The sequence below is a fragment of the Chiloscyllium punctatum genome, chromosome 37 (assembly GCF_047496795.1).
Source record: "Chiloscyllium punctatum isolate Juve2018m chromosome 37, sChiPun1.3, whole genome shotgun sequence".
Lineage (NCBI taxonomy): Eukaryota > Metazoa > Chordata > Chondrichthyes > Orectolobiformes > Hemiscylliidae > Chiloscyllium > Chiloscyllium punctatum.
In genome coordinates, this window is record NC_092775.1 from 60,026,637 (window position 1) to 60,045,662 (window position 19,026).

At 44.3% G+C, this 19,026-nt stretch overlaps 1 protein-coding gene across 1 annotated transcript in view; it reads left to right on the forward strand.

The window, feature by feature from the left end:
• Positions 1 to 1,626: 1,626 nt before the first annotated feature.
• Positions 1,627 to 19,026, forward strand: part of LOC140463156 (tumor necrosis factor receptor superfamily member 5-like) — a 69,295-nt gene continuing 51,895 nt past the window's right edge. Inside the window, exon 1 of the mRNA XM_072556922.1 lies at positions 1,627 to 2,021. Coding sequence (XP_072413023.1) covers positions 1,980 to 2,021 — 42 coding nt within the window. The 5' untranslated portion in view covers positions 1,627 to 1,979. The remainder of the gene's footprint in view (positions 2,022 to 19,026) is intronic.

Here is a 19,026-nt window from a genome sequence, read left to right on the forward strand (position 1 = left end):
AGCATATGGATGAGGGTCGGACAGTTGACGTGGTGTATGTGGACTTCAGTAAAGCCTTTGATAAGGTTCCACATGGTAGGCTTTTTGGAGAAAATGCTGAGGCATGAGATTGAGGGTAATCTAGCAGTTTGGATTAGATACTGGCTTTCTACAAGAAGGCAGCAAGTGGTGGCTGATGGAAAATATTCATCCTGGAGTCCGGTTACTATTGATGTGCCACAAGAATCTGCTTTGGGATCACTGCTATTTGTCATTTTTATAAATGATTTAGATGCAGGGATAGGTGGATGGGTTAGTAAATTTACAGCTGAAAGTGTATTGCTGGAAAAGCGCAGCAGGTCAGGCAGCGTCCAAGGAGCAGGAGAATCGACGTTTCGGGCATGAGTCCTTCCTCAGGAATGAGGAAAGTGTGCCAAGCAGGTTGCAGGGGACTTGGATAAACTGCAGAATTGGACTGAAAGGTGGCAAATGGAGTTCAATGCAGCTAAATGTGAGGTGATCCACATTGGGAAGAATAACAGGGAGGCAGTCTACTGGGTCAATGGAAAGATTCTTGGTAATGTGGATTTGTAGAGGGATCTTGTTGCCCATGTACGTAGATCCCTGAAAATTGCCACCCAGGTTGATAATGCTGTTAAGAAGGCATACGGTGTGTTAGGTTTCATTGGCAGAGGAATTGAGTTCTGGAGCTGTAATGCCACTGTACAAAACGCTGGTGCGGCCTCACTTGGAATATCGTGTACAATTCTGGTCGGCCCATTACAGGAAGGATGTGGAAGCATTGGAAAAGGTGCAGAGGAGATTTACCAGGATGTTGCCTGGTCTGGAGGAAAGGTTTTATGAGGAAAGGCTGAGGGACTTGGGTCTGTTCTCATTGGAGAGAAGAAGGCTAAGAGGGGATTTAATAGAGGCATATAAAATGATCAGAAGATTAGATAAGGTGGACAGTGAGAGTCTTTTTTCTTAGGATGATGACGTCGGCTTGTACGAGGGGGCATAGCTGCAAATTGAGGGGTGATAGATTTAAGACAGATGTCAGAGGCAGGTTCTTTACTCAGAGAGTGGTAAGGGTGTGGAATGCCCTGCCTGCCAGTGTAGTTAACTCAGCCACATTAGGGAGATTTAAACAATCCTTGGATAAGTACATGGATGATGATGGGATGTGGGGGTGAGCATAGATTAGTTCACAGGTCGGCACAACATCGAGGGCCGAAGGGCCTGTTCTGCGCTGTATTGTTCTATGTTCTACTACCACTGCATTACCAAAGCATTCCACACTGTATAGTCTTTCAAGTGTTCATCTAAATACTTCTTAAATGACTTGAGAATTCCTGCCTTCCACAACTCTTGGAAAAAACCCCCTCCATTTCCCCCTTGAACATCCTTAAACCAGTGCGTTGGTTACTATACCTCAAAAAAAACAATTTGATTACTTGTGGCTTTGCTGCCAGTGTGGTCTAGCCGTGTCTGAAGTGGCTGCCCTCTTTGCCAATGATAATTGCACTTCCAACTTGGCTTGAGGGGCTTGTAAGGAGAGTGGGGAGTCTTTCAGCGTCATGAGAGGCGCTATGCCAATGCAACCCTGCCTTCATTGGTTGCTCAATGTGTCAGTGTTGAGATACTTTGCTGCTATAGCTGGGCCACACAAGCTGTGGTCTGGTAGACAGCACAGACTCGCCAGTGTCTGGTTTGAAGGGGCGGAGGTGGTGTGTGTATGTGAGAGAGAGAGAGAGAGAGAGAATGAAAAACAAGGCGGGGGTCTGGCTCTTGTTCCGCTAGTGGCTTCTGGCGGTTTCTCATGACACTTTGGGTCCGTGAACCCGGTGCACGGGCGAAGAGCAAAGAGAGAGAGAGAGAGAGAGAGAAATCACTATCCAGGCTCTGAACTGTCAATTTCTACAGGGAAACAGGCGGAAGTGTTTATGAATCGTGGAAAGGGGGAACTGTTGTAGAGATCTGATAGACATATCCCGGGGACAATGGACTCACTGACTCTCATCTTGTTGTTTGGTGTTATTCCAGTAAGTATTAAAAACTGGGGACCCTCGGTTTGCCCAGTTTGACTGGGAATGCGGATTTGGGAGGGGGAACTGTCTGGATTAAGTAAAACCCATTGTGTGTTTTATTTTGTAATCAGGAAGTTCCAGCGACAAAGTCTCTGGCATTTCGCGTCCACTGTGGATTACACAGGACTGTGCAATTCCCCCGAGCTGGGAAGGAGTTAGGGGGATAGATGGAGATTTTATATGGGGGGGATTAATAAGATCCTTGTTTACAAGAAACATGAAGCCCATGTAAGGAATATATCAGAAACCGTTCCTTTCACTTTCGATTTTTACCTTTCCAGGCTGTTGCGCCCACTGTGTGTCGTTTTATATTTATCTTTGAGGCTGTGGTTCAAACGTTCACAGATGGGCCCCCAGCACATGCCCCTCATTCCAGACGCACTGACGGAAACTGCGTACACTTATCGGGAATTGATTACTGATATATACATTAAGGATCTGAATGAAGAAACTGAGGGTGTTTTTGCTAAGTTTGCAGATGACTCAAAAGATAGGTTTAGGGACAGGGAGTGTAGCGTAAACCGGGAGGCTGGTCAAGGGCTTGGATAGACTATCAGAGCAAATTGTGGCAGAAGGAATACAGTGTTGGAAAGTGTGAAGTTATGCACTTTGGTTCGAAGATTAGAGGCACTTCTGTTTTCTAAAAGGGGAAAGGTTTCAGAAATTTGAAGCACAAAGGGACAACGGAGTCCTAGTTCAAAATTCTCAAGGTTCACACGCGGATTCACTTTGTGGTTAGGAAGGCAAATGCAATGTGAGCAGTCATTTCAAGAGGGCTAGAATACAAGAGCAGAGATGTACTGCTGAGGCGATATTAGGCTCTGATCAGATCACGTTTGGAATATTGTGAGCAGTTTTGGGCTAAGTATCTAAGGAAGGATGTGCTGGCATGGGAGTAGATCCAGAGGACTTGTACAAGAAAGATCCCAGGTATGAGGGGTTTGTCCTGTGTGGAGCGGTTGAGGACTCCGGGTCTCAATGGAGTTTAGAAGGATGAGGGGAAATCTGATTGAAACTTACAGAATACTGAGAGATCTGGATAGAGTGGACACCGAGAAGACCTTTGCCCAGGTAGGAGGGAACAGGACCCAAGGGCACAGCCTTAGAGTGAAAGGACAAACCATTAGAACTGAGATGAGGAATTTCTTCAGCCAGAAGGTGGTGAATCTGTGGAACTTGTTTTCACAGAGGGCTGTGGAGGCCAAGTCATTGAGTGTATTTAAGACAGATATAGGTTCTTAAGTAGTCAGGGGATCAAGGGTGCAGGTAGAAGAGGGTTGAGAAACATATCAGTTGTGATTGGATTAGCTGAGTGGATGTACATTTTATTGTCTTACGATCGAAGTGTGTCTTTAAGTCCCACAACAGGAGATTTGAGCCTACTCCAAAGCAGTGCTGAGGGAATGCTGTCTGGATTATGGGAGGAGAATTTGTACCAATGTCTTGTCTGGCTTATTATGATAACTGTATCCGTACATCACATTTCAGTTTATACCGAGTCTAATGAAGTGCACTTTGCAGTGCATGTGTGAAAAAGTGTCTAAGGTGTACTTGAACTGTAACTGCATTGTTTTTGAAGGATCTCTGAGTTGAAGCTGCATCTGTATGCAAATCCTTTGTCTATTATGCAAATAAAAGATATGAGTTAAACAGTCTGTTGTAAAAAAGGATGAGGAAATTGCCATCATATTTGTTACTAAAGTGGCATCATCTGCTGTGTCTGTCATAATGACAGAGTGAGTAATTTGAGTTGATGAAATAAAGTATTACTTAAGACAGAAATTATTTTTAAATCCACTGGCAGGTACTGTTGTCAATGGCTGTACTACAGAGGGGTGCTTCAGTTATTCAGATTGTCATCCTTGTTCAGCTTTGAGCATCACATCTTCAGGAAGGATATACTGACCTAGAAAAGGGTATAAACAGAATGATGCCAGTCTCTGCAGGGTAAAATTATGTATAAACTTAACTTAAATTCCCTCGAATAAAAGAGATGGAAAGGTGTTTAGTTGAGGTATTTGTAAATGTTGAAAAGATTTGATAGTGTAGATACAGGGGGAGAAAAACCAATTCTGTCTGTTGGGGGCATAAAAAGTTGGCTACTCAGGAGAAACGTTAGGAAGCAACAGTGAGCATTGAAGGTGTTAAATTCTTTCCCAGAAGACTGTGGATGTGACGCAGTTGGAGCTTCCAATACTAACATTGTTAGATTTTAGCTGCTTAATGTTAGTAAGTGATATTTGTCAAAGAAGCTAAGATTCAGGTGAACTCTGATTCAGTTGAACAGCAGAGTAAGCTGGAGGGTTTGAATTGCCTTCTTTTGTTGCTAATCTATCAGTAATCTGTATCATTTCTTATCTCTCAAACAGTACCTGCTAAATGAAAGCTATGGTGGACTCTCTGTTATATCAATTCCTGTGGCTGCGTTTGAAGACTTTTATGATCCAAATCTTTATTTTCAAAATGGCTCTCTAGAAGGATTACTGTGTGAAGGGAACAGTTCTGTTTTAAATATTTTACTAAAGCTGGTCAGATAACTTGGCTTTTTATGTAAAGCTGGAATTCCCCTGAACTCACTTTGCTAAATTTATCTGTGTGGCTTTTTCAAGCTGATATTATCCTCTTGGGCTGTGGCTGTACTTAACAAGTTTCACAAAATCTAAATGTTGAAAATAAATGGAATCCAGGTGTAGGAGTTGGGAGTCATGCTGCGGCTCTGCAGGACATTGGTTCAGCCACTTTTTGAATATTGTGTGCAATTCTGGTCTCCTTTCTATTGGAAGGATGTTGTGAAAATTGAAAGGGTTCAAAAAAGGAACTATAGGGAGAGGCTGAATAGGCTGGGGCTGTTTTCCCTGGAGCATTGGAGGCTGAGGTTTATGGAGGTTTATAAAGTCACGAGAGACATGAATAGGATAAACAAACAAGGTATTTTCTCTGGGGTGGGGGAAGGGATGAACTAGAGGGCATATGTTTAAGGTGAGAGGGGAACAATATGAAAGGGACCCAAGGGGGAACCTTTTCACGCAGAGGATGGTGTGTGTATGGAATGAGCTGCAAGAGGAAGTGGTAGAGACTGGTACAATTGCAATATTTAAAAGGTATTTGGATGGGTACGTGAACAAGAAGGGTTTAGAGGGATATGGGCCAAGTGCTGGCAAATGGGACTGAACTAATTTAGGATATCTAGTCAGCATGGATGAGTTGGACCAAAGGGTCAGTTTCTGTGCTGTATATCTCTATGACTCCGTGATTCTTTGGTAGGATGCACACTAGTGGGAGACTAAAGCCTATATAACATCCAAATCCAGTTAAAGTCTAAATCCTGCCTGAGAATTCCGAGATCTGGAGTTGAGTGAAGATTCTTCCCTCCCTGATGCCTCACATTATATGTTCATTCTTCATGTACTGATGTGTATTGTTTAGGTCCAACTCGTCCATGACGACCAGATCTCCGAAATTAATCCAGTCCCGTTTGCCAGCACTTGGCCCGTATCCCTCTAAACCATAAGACGATAAGACATAGGAGCAGAAATTTTTAAAAATTCATTTGTAGGATTTGAGTATCACTGGCTGGCCAGTATTGATAGCCCATCCCTATTTGTCCTTGAGAAGATGGTGGTGAGCTGCCTTCTTGAATCGCTGCAGTCCACTTGCTGTGAGTTGACCCACAATGCCAGCAGGGCTTTGTTGCAATTTTCTATTGACTGATACAACTGAGTGGCTTGCTAGGCCATTTCAGAGGGCAGTTGAGAGTCAGCCACATTGCTGTGGCTGTGGAGTCACTGGTCATCAGTCCACGGAGCCATTAATTCCAGATATTTTTATTGAATTCAAATTCCACCATCTGCCGTGGTCAGGATTCGAACCCAGGTCCCGAGAGCATTATTTATCTCAGTCATAAATATACTCAATGACCTGGCCTCCACAACCTTCTGTGGCAGTGAATTCCATAGATTCACCATTCTCTGGCAGACAAAGTTTCTCCTTATCTCTATTCTAAAAAAATCTTCCCTTTACTCTCGGGATGTGCCCTCGGGTCCTAGTCTCTCCTACCAATGGAAACATCTTCCCAACATTCACTCTGCCCAGGCTATTCAGTATTCTGTAAGTTTCAGTTAGATCTCCCCTCATCCTTCTAAACTCCATCGCGTATAGACCCAGAGTCCTCAAATGTTAAGCTTTTTATTTCTGGGACCATTCTCGTGAAACTCCTCTCAACATGCTCCAGGGCCATTACATCCTTTCTGAGACATGGGGCTCAAAACTGCACACAATACCCTAGATGTGGCCTGACCAGAGCCTCATAGAGCCTCAGAAGTACAATCCTGCTTTTATATTCAAGCCCTCTCAAAATAACTATTGACTTAACCTGCAAGTTTACCTTGAGAGAATCCTGGACTAGAACTCCCAAGTCCTTTTGCACTTCAGATTTCTGAATTTTTCCCCCCATTTAGAAAATAGTCTATGTCTCTATTCTTCTTACTAAAGTGCATGAGCTCACCCATGTTGAACTCCATCTGCCACTTCTTTGCCCACTCTCCTAACTTGTCCAAATCCTTCTGCAGCCTCCCCACCCCCTCAATGCTACCTGTCCCTCCACCTATCTCTGTATCATCTGCAAATTTAGCCAGAATGTCCTCAGTTCCTTTATCTATATCGTTAATGTATAAAGTGAAAAGTTCTGGTCCCAACACTGAACCTTGCAGAACACCACTTGTCACTGATGCCACCCTGAGAAAGACCCTCTTATCCCCACTCCCTGCTTTCTTCCAGACAGCCAAGCCTCTGTCCATGCACCTTGCCTCTAACACCATGGCCCCTTAGCTTACTCAGTAGCCTCCTGCTTGGCACCTTGTCAAAGGCCAATTTGAAGTCCAGATAGATAACATCCATTGGTTCTCCTTGGTCTAATCTGCCCATTACTTCCTCAAAAAATTCTAACAGACTTGTCAGGCATGACCTCCCCTTGATGAAACTATGCTGACTTTGCCCAATTTTACTACACACTTCCATGTATTCAGAAATCTCATCCATCACGATGGATTCCAGGGTCTTACCCACAACCAAGTTTAGGCTAATTGGTTCTGTAGTTTTCCTCTTTCTGCCTTATTCCCTTTTAAAACAGGGGTGTCACGTTAGTGATTTTTAAGTTCCCTGGGATCTTTCCTGATTCTAGTGATTCCTGAATGATCACCACTAACGCCTCCACTATCTCTTCAGCTATCTTCCTTAGAACTGTGGGCGGCACGGTGGCACAGTGGTTAGCACTGCTGCCTCACAGCGCCAGAGACCCGGGTTCAATTCCCGCCTCAGGCGACTGACTGTGTGGAGTTTGCACGTTCTCCCCGTGTCTGCGTGGGTTTCCTCCGGGTGCTCCGGTTTCCTCCCACAGTCACAAAGATGTGCAGGTCAGGTGAATTGGCCATGCTAAATTGCCCATAGCGTTAGGTAAGGGGTAGATATAGGGGTACGGGTGGGTTGCGCTTCGGCGGGGCGGTGTGGACTTGTTGGGCCGAAGGGCCTGTTTCCACACTGTAATGTAATCTAATCTAATCTAAAAAAACTCTGGGGTGTAGTCCAGGTAATTTATCCACCTTCAGGTCATACAGTTTTTCTTGAACCTTCTCCTTGGCAATGGCCACCATGTTCAGCTCTGTCCCTGCACTCTCTTGAATTTTTGGGAAATTACTTGTGGCCACCATGTTCAGCTCTGTCCCTGCACTCTCTTGAATTTTTGGGAAATTACTCGTGTCTTCCACCATGAAGACTGATGCAAAATAATTATTCAGTTCCTCAGCCATTTCTTTGTTTCCCACTACTATCTCTCCTGCGTCATTTTCCAGCAGCTCAATGTCCACTTTTGCCTCTCTTTTGCCCTTTATATATCGAAAGAAACTCTTACAGTCTTCCTTTATATTACTGGCTAGCTTACCCATATACTTAATCTTCTCCCTCCTAATTTATTTTTTTGTTGCCCTCTGTTGGCCTTTAGGAGCTTCCCAATCCTCTGGTTTCCCACTGTTCTTTGTTACTTTATATGTTTTCTCTTTTGCTTTTAAGCTATTCCTGACTTCCCTAGTCAGCCATGATTGCCTCATCCTCCCTTACTGTGCTTCTTTTCCCTTGGGATGAATCTCTGCTGTACCTCCTGAATTTCTCCCAGAAACTCCTGCCATTGCTGTTCCATTGTCTTTGCTGCTTGGCTCCTCTCCTGGTCAATTTTCCCTCATGCCTCTGTAGTTGCCTTTATTCAACTGTAATACTGTTACCTCTGATTTGATCTTATTTCTCTCAAATTGCAGATTAACTTCGATCACGTTATGATCACTGCCTCCTAAGGGTTCTTTCACCTTAAGCTCTCTTACCAAGTCTGTCTCATTGCACAATACTAACTCCAGTATTGCCTGTTCCCTCCTGGGCTCCACCATAAGCTGTTCCAAAAAGCCATCACATAGACATTCCATAAATTCCTTTTCTTGCGAATCACTACCAACCTGATTTTCCCAGTCCATCTGCATGACCACTGTAACTTTGCCTTTCCTACACATCTTTTCTGTCTCTTGGTGAATCTTGTGCCCCAGCACCTGACTACTGTTTGGAGGTCTATACCTGACTCCAACTTTGTTTTTTTTTATGTTTGCGGTTCCTCGATTCTACCCACACAAAGTCTACACCCTTTGACCCTTCCTATTCATATATTTATCCAGATACTTTTTAAATGTTGCAATTGTACCAGCCTCCACCACTCCCTCTGGCAGTTTGTTCCATACACACACCACCCTCTGTGTGAGAAAGTTGCCCCTTCGTTCCATTTTAAATCTTGCCCTTCTCACCCTAACCCTATGCTCTCTACTTCTGGACTCACCCACCCCAGGGAAAAGATCTTGTCTATTTCCCCTATCCATGTCCCTCATGATTTTATAAACCTCTGTAAGGTCACCCCTGAGCCTCCATTGCTCCAGGGAAAACAACCCCAGCCTGCTCAGCCTCTCCCTATAGCTCAAATCCTCCAACCCTGGCAACATCCTCGTAAATTTTTTATGAATCCTTTCAAGTTTCACAACATCTATCTGATAGGAGGTCTGTTTCTGTGCTGTACATCTTAATGACTCTATGACAGTTTAACCACAGTGGGTGTCACCGACAAATGCTATCATAACCTCATCTCAGTGACTGCCCAGATGCAATTTGCAGCCATGTTCACTGGCTTCGTTTTGCCTCTCTTCCTATCAATTAGGAAACACAAATCCAGTCGATCGATTGAATAAACCAGTTTAAGGCTCAGTTCTCATCTTGGTTATTTGAGCATGGAGTCTCAGTGGTTTGCATTACTGCCTTACAGTGCCAGGGACCAGGGTGACTGTCTGTGTGGAGTTTGCACATTCTCCTTGTGTCTATTGGGGTTTCCTCTGGGTGCTCTGGTTTCCTCCCACAGTCCGATGATGTCCAAGTTAGATGGGTTGGCTGTGCTAAATTGCCCCATAGTGTCCAGGGATATGCAGGCTGGATGGATTAACTTAGGAAATGCAGGGAGAGGGTAGCAGGGGGTGGGTTGGTCCTCCAAGGGTCTGTGAGGACTCATTGGGCTGAATGGCCTGCTCCCAAACTGTAGGGGATTCCAAGTACTGATCACTTCATTTATCCTATTTGCGACTTGTGGGATGAATTGGTTGCAGTTTGTTTATTCATGGAATAGCATTACTTCCTTAATGAAACTTAAAGCAAATGGGAGGGGTGTAGAAATGTCCTGAAAAAGAATAGACAGGGGACTCTCCAAAAATGACTTCTTCCTTCCCAAAAATGATGTTGAGATGGATAAAACCATGTGTTTGTCTGGAACTTATGAGGCAGCAGAGATCATGAGTCTGCCAGTTCTAGGACCTCAGCCTAGCCAATAGCTCCCAGTCAAAGCACAAGCACACCTTTAATTATTCCAAGAATTGGCATTGATCTGAGAGCCTTTCACACATCATGTCCACTGAACAACTTTTGTGTCACTCTGATATACAGAGGAATGAAATACAGGGTGGACCAGTTAAGCTAAATTACCTGCTTCCATGTAACAGCTTTCATGGGTTTCCTCCGGCTGTTCTGGTTTCCTCCCATAGTTCAAAGATGTGTAGGTTAGGTGGATTGGCCATCGGGAATGCGAGGTTGCAGGGTTATGGTGGATTAGCCATCGGGAATGCGAGGGTGCAGAGTTATGTTGGATTGGCCATTGGGAATGCGAGGTTGCAGGGTTATGGTGGATTGGCCATCGGGAATGCGAAGTTGCAGAGTTATGGTGGATTGGCCATTGGGAATGCGAAGTTGCAGGGTTATGGTGGATTGGCCATCGGGAATGCGAGGGTGCAGGGTTATGGTGGATTGGCCATTGGGAATGCGAGGTTGCAGGGTTATGGTGGATTGGCCATCAGGAATGTGAAGTTGCAGAGTTATGGTGGATTGGCCATTGGGAATACGAAGTTGCAGGGTTATGGTGGATTGGCCATCAGGAATGCGAGGTTTCAGGGTTATGGTGGGTTGGGTGTGGGTCTGGCTGGGATGCTCTAGAGATGGTCGGTGTGGACTTGATAGATCGAATAGCCTACTACCTCCACACTGTGGGGATTCTATGATTCTATGATAAGGAAAAGCGGAAGGGACCATTCTGTTGGCATATTCGGGGAGATCCTGTGAAATGACATCCCTCTTCCAATTGCCTCAAACCCTCTTCCTCACTCTTCTGTACCCATCTGCATAATAGCTCATCAATAACCCATTAATAAACAGGCTCAAAGAAAATGAGAAACACTTTATATACATCTCTAATGTTTCCTCTGTATTGGCTATGTTAGTGTCCATGGGATTAATCATTAACACCAGGAGACTGTCCAGGATAATAGCATATTATCTGGCTTTTAATAAAGTTTACAAGTGTTTAGAGCTTATCCAAAAGTGCTGTGTAGTTCCTCCTCGCACAGCTTCAGGTTTGTTACAATGAGGAGATTGTCCTGGATGGGGACTACAGGATGAAGAGTGTGGCAGCACAGTGCACCTTACTACAAGTGTGATTGGGAGACACTGATGATAATTATTAATTAACAGTTTGTAATCTTTTCCATTGATTCCTGATCTGACAATGACACCCTTCCCCCTCCAGTTTATCTGTCTCACCCCTGAGCATTTAGCTTTGGGGCCCAGCTGGATGAAGCTTGAGAACAGGCCACCCTTTTGGGCAGTGTCTGTGGATGGGAAAGCCAACTGTGGAAGGGAAGCAGAGACCATTAAATCTGGGAGGGAATTAGTATAGGCCCGAGGAGGGTAATCACTGTTGAGATACACATCTGCGACTGAACCTAAGTGAGTGATGGAATAGGCTTGAGGACTGAATGGTCACCTCCTGTCATTATGTGACATAAATGGTTCACTTGGTAACTGAGCTGCTGAGTACTGTGGTTAGAAACACATGGTATAGGGAAGTCTCCAGTTTCTGCAGAATTGGCTGAGGCTAGTTGGGTCAGGAGTGGAGGTACATTGAGTTTCAGAACTCTTGGCGTAAGGGGCCAGAAAACAATATCAATTGAGCTTTATTGCCCTTCTTCTCATTGATCCCTGGGATGGAGCGATTGAACAGTGAGGAAAGGTTGAGGAGACTGGGCCTGGATTCTCTTTGGAAGAATGAGAGGTGATCACATTGAAACGTACACAACTTTTAGGGTTCAACAAGGTAGACAGCAAGGATCCTTCCTCTTGCAGGAGCGGGGACGGATGGACATGTGTGTTGTCCAGAACCAGGGAACATGGTGTCTGAACATGAAATAGACCATTTAGGTGAGAACAAACTTATGCCCCCAAAGAGCTGTGGAAGCTCAATCTTTGAGCACATCCAAAACAGAGATCAAGGAACAGGGAGAGCACAGTCTTAGATATGGTCACCCAGCAGCATATGGAAGTGCAGCCAGCGAGGTTAGGAGTTACCGTCAGTCAGAAGAAGGGTGGCAGGCAGGTGGTTAGGCAGCCCTAGAGCTCAGCTCACTTTCCTTTGTTGGAAATCAGTGAGAGTGACGCTGCCTCTGGAGAATGAAGCCAGAGTCCAACTGCACAAAGAGGGAACAGAAAGAGAGGGAGAACAATAATGGTAGGAAACTCAGGAGGGGCACGGTCGGGTACTTATACAGCCACAGGCATGACTCCAGGATAATGTGTTGCCTCCCTGAGGCCAGGGTGAAGGGTGTAATTGAACAGATGCAGGGCATTCTGAAGGACAAGGTGAATAGTCATTGTTCACATTGGGACCAACGCCATAGGTAGAAAGAGGGATGAATAAATTGGGATCTAAGAATCTAATGATGACCATAATCCATTGTTGCTTATCGGAAAATAACCATCTGGTTCCATAATGCCCATTAAGGAAGGAAACTGCTGTCCTTACCTGGCCTGGCCTGGCCTACATTTGACTCCAGCCTCCTAGCAATGTGGTTAACACTGAAATGCCTTCCGGGTAATTAGGGATGGGCAATAAATGCTGCCTAGTCAAAGACGCCCTCATCCGGTGAACGAATAAAAGAATTTAGGGAGCTAGGCAGCAGATTAAAAAGCAGGAACTCAAAGGTTGTAATCTCTGGGTTACTCCCAGTCCCACATGCTAGGCAATAGAGGAATAGGTGGATAGAACAGACAAGTGTATGGGTAAAGAGTTGGATGAGGAGGGAGAGCTTTAGATTCCTGGATGGCTGGGAAAGGTTGACTTGAGTAAGTTTGACAGGTAGCACCTGAACTTTGGTGGGGAGGCAGAACCAACTTCCTTGTGGGCAGGTTTGATAGTGCAGTTGGTGAAGGTTTAAGCTAATTTGACAGGGGGAGTGGGATATAGAGATAAAATAGTGGGTGATACATTGAAATATTTAGAAGAAAAGTCAAGTGATAGTCAAGGCGAGACACTGGGAAGCTTGGCATGGTGGGTAGCATTTATTTTAATGTGAGGAGTCTTGCATGTGAGGCAGATAGGTTGAGGGATGTGATTTCATCGGTGTGATAGAAACATGGTTGAGGGAGAGGCAGGACTGGCAGCTCAATATTTCAGAATATAGAATCCTCAAGCAAGAATGTGTGGTTGTAAAAGAGGAGGAGGTGTAATATTGATCAAGGAATCAACTACTGCTATAAGGAGGGATGATATTTTAGAAGGCTCCTCAAAGAAGACTGTATGAGTAGAACTGAAAAAATAAGAGGGAGATCTCATTGTTAGGAATGTATTATAGACACCTAAACTGTGAGGGTGTGTTCGAAGGGCAAATATATAGGTAGATTTCAGAGTACTGTAAAAATAAGTGCTTTAACAGTAAAGGATTTCAACTTCCCCAGTATTAACTGGCATAGACAAGGTGTGAAAGGCTTAGAAGGGGCAGAGTTCTCAAACTGTATCCAGGAGAGGTTTCTCAGCCAGCATATAGAAAGTCTGACAAGAGAGGGAAATCCTGGGCCTAATGTTAGCCAATGATATGTATGAAATGTCAATGGGAGGCACTTTGTTGATAATGACCATAACTCAGTAAAATTTAAGGTAGTCAGGGAAAAGGATGAAGACACACCAAAAATAAAAGTATTGAATTGGAGGAAGCCAAATTTAACAAACAAGATCTGGACAAAATGCAGCTTCTTCTGGAAAAATCTACTTCAGAGCAGTGGGTGTCTTTCAAAAAGGAAATCATGGAAGTGTAGGGTCAACATATTCCTGTAAAAGTGGAGAGTGGGATCAAAGACCTGCAGACATCAATGGATATGTAGAATTGGATAAGGAATAAAAGAGAAGCTTATGGGAGATACTAAAGACTCAGAACAACAGAGGTTCTAAAGCCCTACAGATAGTTCAGGGTGTTACTTAAAATGAAATGAGTAAAGTGAAGAGGGGACATGAAAAATAAAGGAACATCCAAAGGCAGTTTATCAGAAAATTAGGAGGAAGAGATTAAACCAACAAAAGAGTGGAGCTCAAGTGGCAAACTGAAGGTGGATCCAGAAGACACAGGTGAGGCTTTAAGTAAGTATGTCACCTTTGTATTCATGATAGAGAAGAACGATAAAGATAAAGATAAAGAAATTACGGAATAGCACTGCAATATACTTGAATAAATTACGATTCAGGGAGAGGAGGTATTAACAATTTCAGCAGGCTTGAAAATGGATGAATCCCCAGACCCAGATGAGATGGATCTCAGGCTGCTGTGGGAAGCAAGAAAGAAGATTGCAGGGGCTTGGACTTTAATTTTCAAATCCTCTCTCGTCACAGGAGGGGTTCCAAAGGATTGGACGTCAGCTAATGTGGTACCATTATACAAGGAGGGATATACCAGAAAACTACAGGCCAGTGAATCTAACATCCGTGGTAGGGAAACTACTGGGAAAACATTTTGAGGGACAGCCTTAAAATCCGTGTAGAGGGGTAAAGATAGTCAGCATGACTTTTTCAGGGGGGAATTAGTGGTGCTGGAAGAGTACAGCAGTTCAGGCAGCATCCAACGGGCAGCGAAATCGACATTTCGGGCAAAAGCCCTTCATCAGGAATAAAGGCAGTGAGCCTGAAGCGTGGAGAGATAAGCTAGAGGAGGGTGGGGGTGGGGAGAAAGTAGCATGGAGTACAATGGGTGAGTGGGGGAGGGGATGAAGGTGATAGGTCAAGGAGGAGAGGGTGGAGTGGATAGGTGGAAAAGAAGATAGGCAGGTTGGACAAGTCCGGACAAGTCAAGGAGACAGTTACTGAGCTGGAAGTTTGAAACTAGGATGAGGTGGGGGAAGGGGAAATGAGGAAGCTGTTGAAGTCCACTTCATTTCCCCTTCCCCCACCTCATCCTAGTTTCAAACTTCCAGCTCAGTAACTGTCTCCTTGACTTGTCCGGACTTGTCCGACCTGCCTATCTTCTTTTCCACCTATCCACTCCACCCTCTCCTCCTTGACCTATCACCTTCATCTCCTCCCCCACTCACCCATTGTACTCTATGCTACTCTCTCCCCACCCCACCCTCCTCTAGCTTATCTCTCCATGCTTCAGGCTCACTGCCTTTATTCCTGATGAAGGGCTTTTGCCCAAAACGTCGATTTCGAAGCTCCTTGGATGCTGCCTGAACTGCTGTGCTCTTCCAGCACCACTAATCCAGTATTTGGTTTTCAGCATCTGCAGTCATTGTTTTTACCTTTTTCAGGGGGGGAGTCAGCATCCATCATGATTGAATCTAGCTGATGGTAGGAAGCAGAGAGTGATGGTCAAACATTGTTTTTGTGACTAAAATCCTGTGTCCAGTGAAATGCCACAGAGTTTGTTGCTGGTTCTCTTGCTGTTTGTTGTTTACGTTAGACCTGAATGTGGGAGGTTTGATAAGTAAGTTTGCAAATGGGGGTGTGGCAAATACCAAGGATAAAAGCTTTAGGCTGTAGGGCAATATTGTCAGGCCGGTCCATTGGGCAGAACAAAGGCCAATTAAATTTTAAAAGTGTGAGGACTAACAAGGAAAGGGAGTACCTGATGAGTGGTAAGATCGTAGGAAATACAGAGGGTCCAAAGGGGCCTTGATGTGTATCCCCTTGGATCCGTGAAGAGAGCAGGACATAAGGATAAGATGGTTAAGAAGGCTTTTGGATACTCACCTTTATTAGTCAAGGCATTGAATATAAGAGCAGGAAGGTTATGATTGAACAATGTAAGACATTGTTAGACTACAGTTGGAGTATTATATGCAGTTTTACTTGCACAATTAAAGGACAGGTGTGATTGCACTGGAGGGGAGATTCCACCAGGATGTTGCCTGAGCTGGAATGTTTCAGCTATAAAATTAGACTGGATAGGCTAGAGTTGCTTTCCTTAGAGCAGAGAAGGCTAAACAAGGATATGAATGAGGCATACAACTTATGAGGAGCATCGACAGAATAGGTAGGAAAAATATTTTCCCCATAGTGGGGATATAAATTTAAGATAAAGGGCAGGAGATTTAGAGACAAATTAAGGAAGATTTGTTATTTTCACCCAGAAGGTGTCTGGAACTGAAAGGGTGATAGAGAGAGGAATCTCTTGTGACATCGGAAGAAATATATAGATGATCACTTGAAGTGCCAAGCATACAAGGCTACAGAGCAAATAGCTGTATTAGAAGTGGACTAGAGCAGATAGGTGCTTGATGACTGGTACAGAAACTATGGGCAGAAGAACCTCTTTCCTTGTGGTAACAATTTAAGATCAGTCTGGATCACGTTGAATGGCAGAGCAGCTGCAGGAGCCAAATAGCTTACTACTTCTCCTCTTGCCTATGTTTCTCTGATCACGATCCAGTTGGACGTGAGAGCGTGTTTAGTGGAGACTCTTGCATTCAGATTGCTGACTGAAACAATACAAAGGCTCAAACCTCACTTGAGGCCTCAAAAAACCGAATGACAGTACAAGCGAGAATCTCAGGAGAGAAAACTGGCAGTTAGGGAAGTGAGAGGAATCAATGGAAATGATATCTAATAAGTCAATCGGAAAGAGTAAAGAAATAGCATGGAGGGTATACAGGGAGTGAGTTAAAAAAAGGCCTCAGACATAGAAAAACAAAATAATTACATTTCAAAGGTAAAATGGAAGTAGTCAGCTGAATAGAAAGCAAAATTGATATTGAAATGGGATAACGAGAGGTATGAAGTCTAGAAAATCAGATAAACACTTCCAGGAGTGGATATCAGATGTTTTAGGTAGTTTCCTCTTGAGTGTTGTGGTTTCTCTGGTGCAATGGTGTTATCGTTTGTGGGAGAGGTTTGTGCAAACTGAACGAACCCAGCTGGAGTGAGATCAGCAGGGTTTCCACTGTCGTAGGTGGGATCACAGAAGATTCTTTCTCGAAACCTCACATCCTACAGTGACACAGAGCCAGTTGCCTGAGAGGTTGCGACCTGCGATTTCTTTCAAATGTCTGCGATCCATCTAACCCTGGGCTTCGCTTCTCTTCGATAGTTGTTGTGTTTTGTATGGGGCATTAATCCTGGCTGTCCCTTCCAATTCCTGTAACATAAAAGAATAGCAGGAGGAGTCTCCATAGTGTGCTCGACAATACCTATCCCTCAATCCAGTTTTACTAAAACCAAGTTCTCTTTTTTTTGTTAAATCATTGCTGTTTATGGGAACTTGCTATGCACAGCCACACTGCTACATTTTTCTGTACTTGCCACAGTGGACGCTCTTTAACACCACCTCACCCTTGAGAGGGATTTCCTTACTCCTGCATCATCCTGGACCATCAATGCCTCTAACTAGTTGGCAGTGTGCACGGGAGCAGGGTTTGAGGAGAGACTGCCTGAATCCATGGCAACTTGCCCACACATCCGGCCATGGTACTGCCAGCGCCTCGGGAAGAAGCTGGTGCCAGGCCTTATGAAATGGTGTTTCCGGTCCCGACACCTTTCCAGGGAGACAGTCTGATCCCAATGACGGGTGGAGGTCATGGTGTCTGCCAAGGTGATGATTCTGTTGCTCCCAGAAAGATCCTGTCATTTTGTTTGTGCCTTTGTCACTTCTATTGGTGCTCCACCATCCAATAAGCTCACTGGCTTACTGACACTTCCCTCATGTACGGGAGCTGACCTTTGACTTGAGGGGTGGCGGAGGTCTTGGGGGTGGGGCTACAGTCAGGTTGAGCTGGGCTAAAGTCCACTCCCCACCCCCAACTTCACCCACCGTGATACCACCTCTTTATAAGTCTAGAAGAAAATCCTAAATTCTTTCTCCTCAGTTCTTTGGTGTTGAGTAACATCGCTGAGGGATTTAGTCTTTTCCTTGGAGCTTCTTCTTGTCCACTGCTCAGCATTTCCCTCTATCAGGGAATCTGAGATCAGGGATCAGTGGGAAGTATTACACTCAATGCGCAGTAACCTACCAAGCACTCTGTAGCACTGAGTGCTGAGGAGGAATAGAATTGGCACTGTGGTCAAGGTATGTGTTATTGTAATAGAGAACGTACTGGACTGAGGCAGGCTGACAACCTTCCTGTATGGATTTCTCCTCAGGGCTGTCTAGTTGTGATCATTGTGATTCTTTCCCCCTTAGTTGTACTTAAAAATTATCAGTATGAGGATAGAATCATTAAAGCTGTGATATCCCTGAGTTATCAACAGCATTTCCAAACTTCCTGTTCACTTTTTATCACTGCCATCTTGTTTGAAGATTAAGAACTGAAAGAAATTGTTGACCAATTTCTGGAAGTAGGTGATAATAACAAGAGTTTACAGATCTGTCTATTTCTGGAATTGACTGGTGCTAGACCCTATTTTGAAACTTGAGCAACGTATTACAGACAAAACTTAGTAACGGCAATTCATAAGTTATTTCCTCTTGAATTGATTTGTTCGAAGATAGCTCATCAGCTGATGAAATGTTTCCGTTAACTCAGGGCTCCCTTTCACAAACAGACTTAGGGCCCTACATTCTCTAGGACATGGGCTTTCCATCAGATCAGTGAATGAGGGAGTGAATGAATGATTTTCCACTGCCAGCCATTCCCCAGCCATCTAAACATGTTTCCTGGTTGTTGAATCTGCACCCAATTGCTTAATGGCCCTGGTCTGCACAGTGCAAGAACTAAAATTCCAGTTCTTCATCTCCTCCTTTAATGGGTGGAAAAGACAGAACCATGTCAATAGCCTGTTGCAGTTTTTGTGTGGAGCCTCTATAATTCAGGGATAGTGACAGTTTGCGTGTGTCTGACGATCAGTGTTATGACTTTGTGTTTTTGCAACAAATGATCTTTTACATATGCTGTGAGCAAGCTTCAGCAAACAGGATCCCTTCTGTTAAGACAACTCACTCAGCACAGCGCAGGCTTGGAACAACCAGCAGTGACTGGCTAGGTTGACTTCAGTGCTGCAGATGGACTCATGACCTCATGAGATGTACAAAGGTTAGAGAGCAGATTACACCTTCATAACGGTGATATAGATATGATAGCATATTTTTTG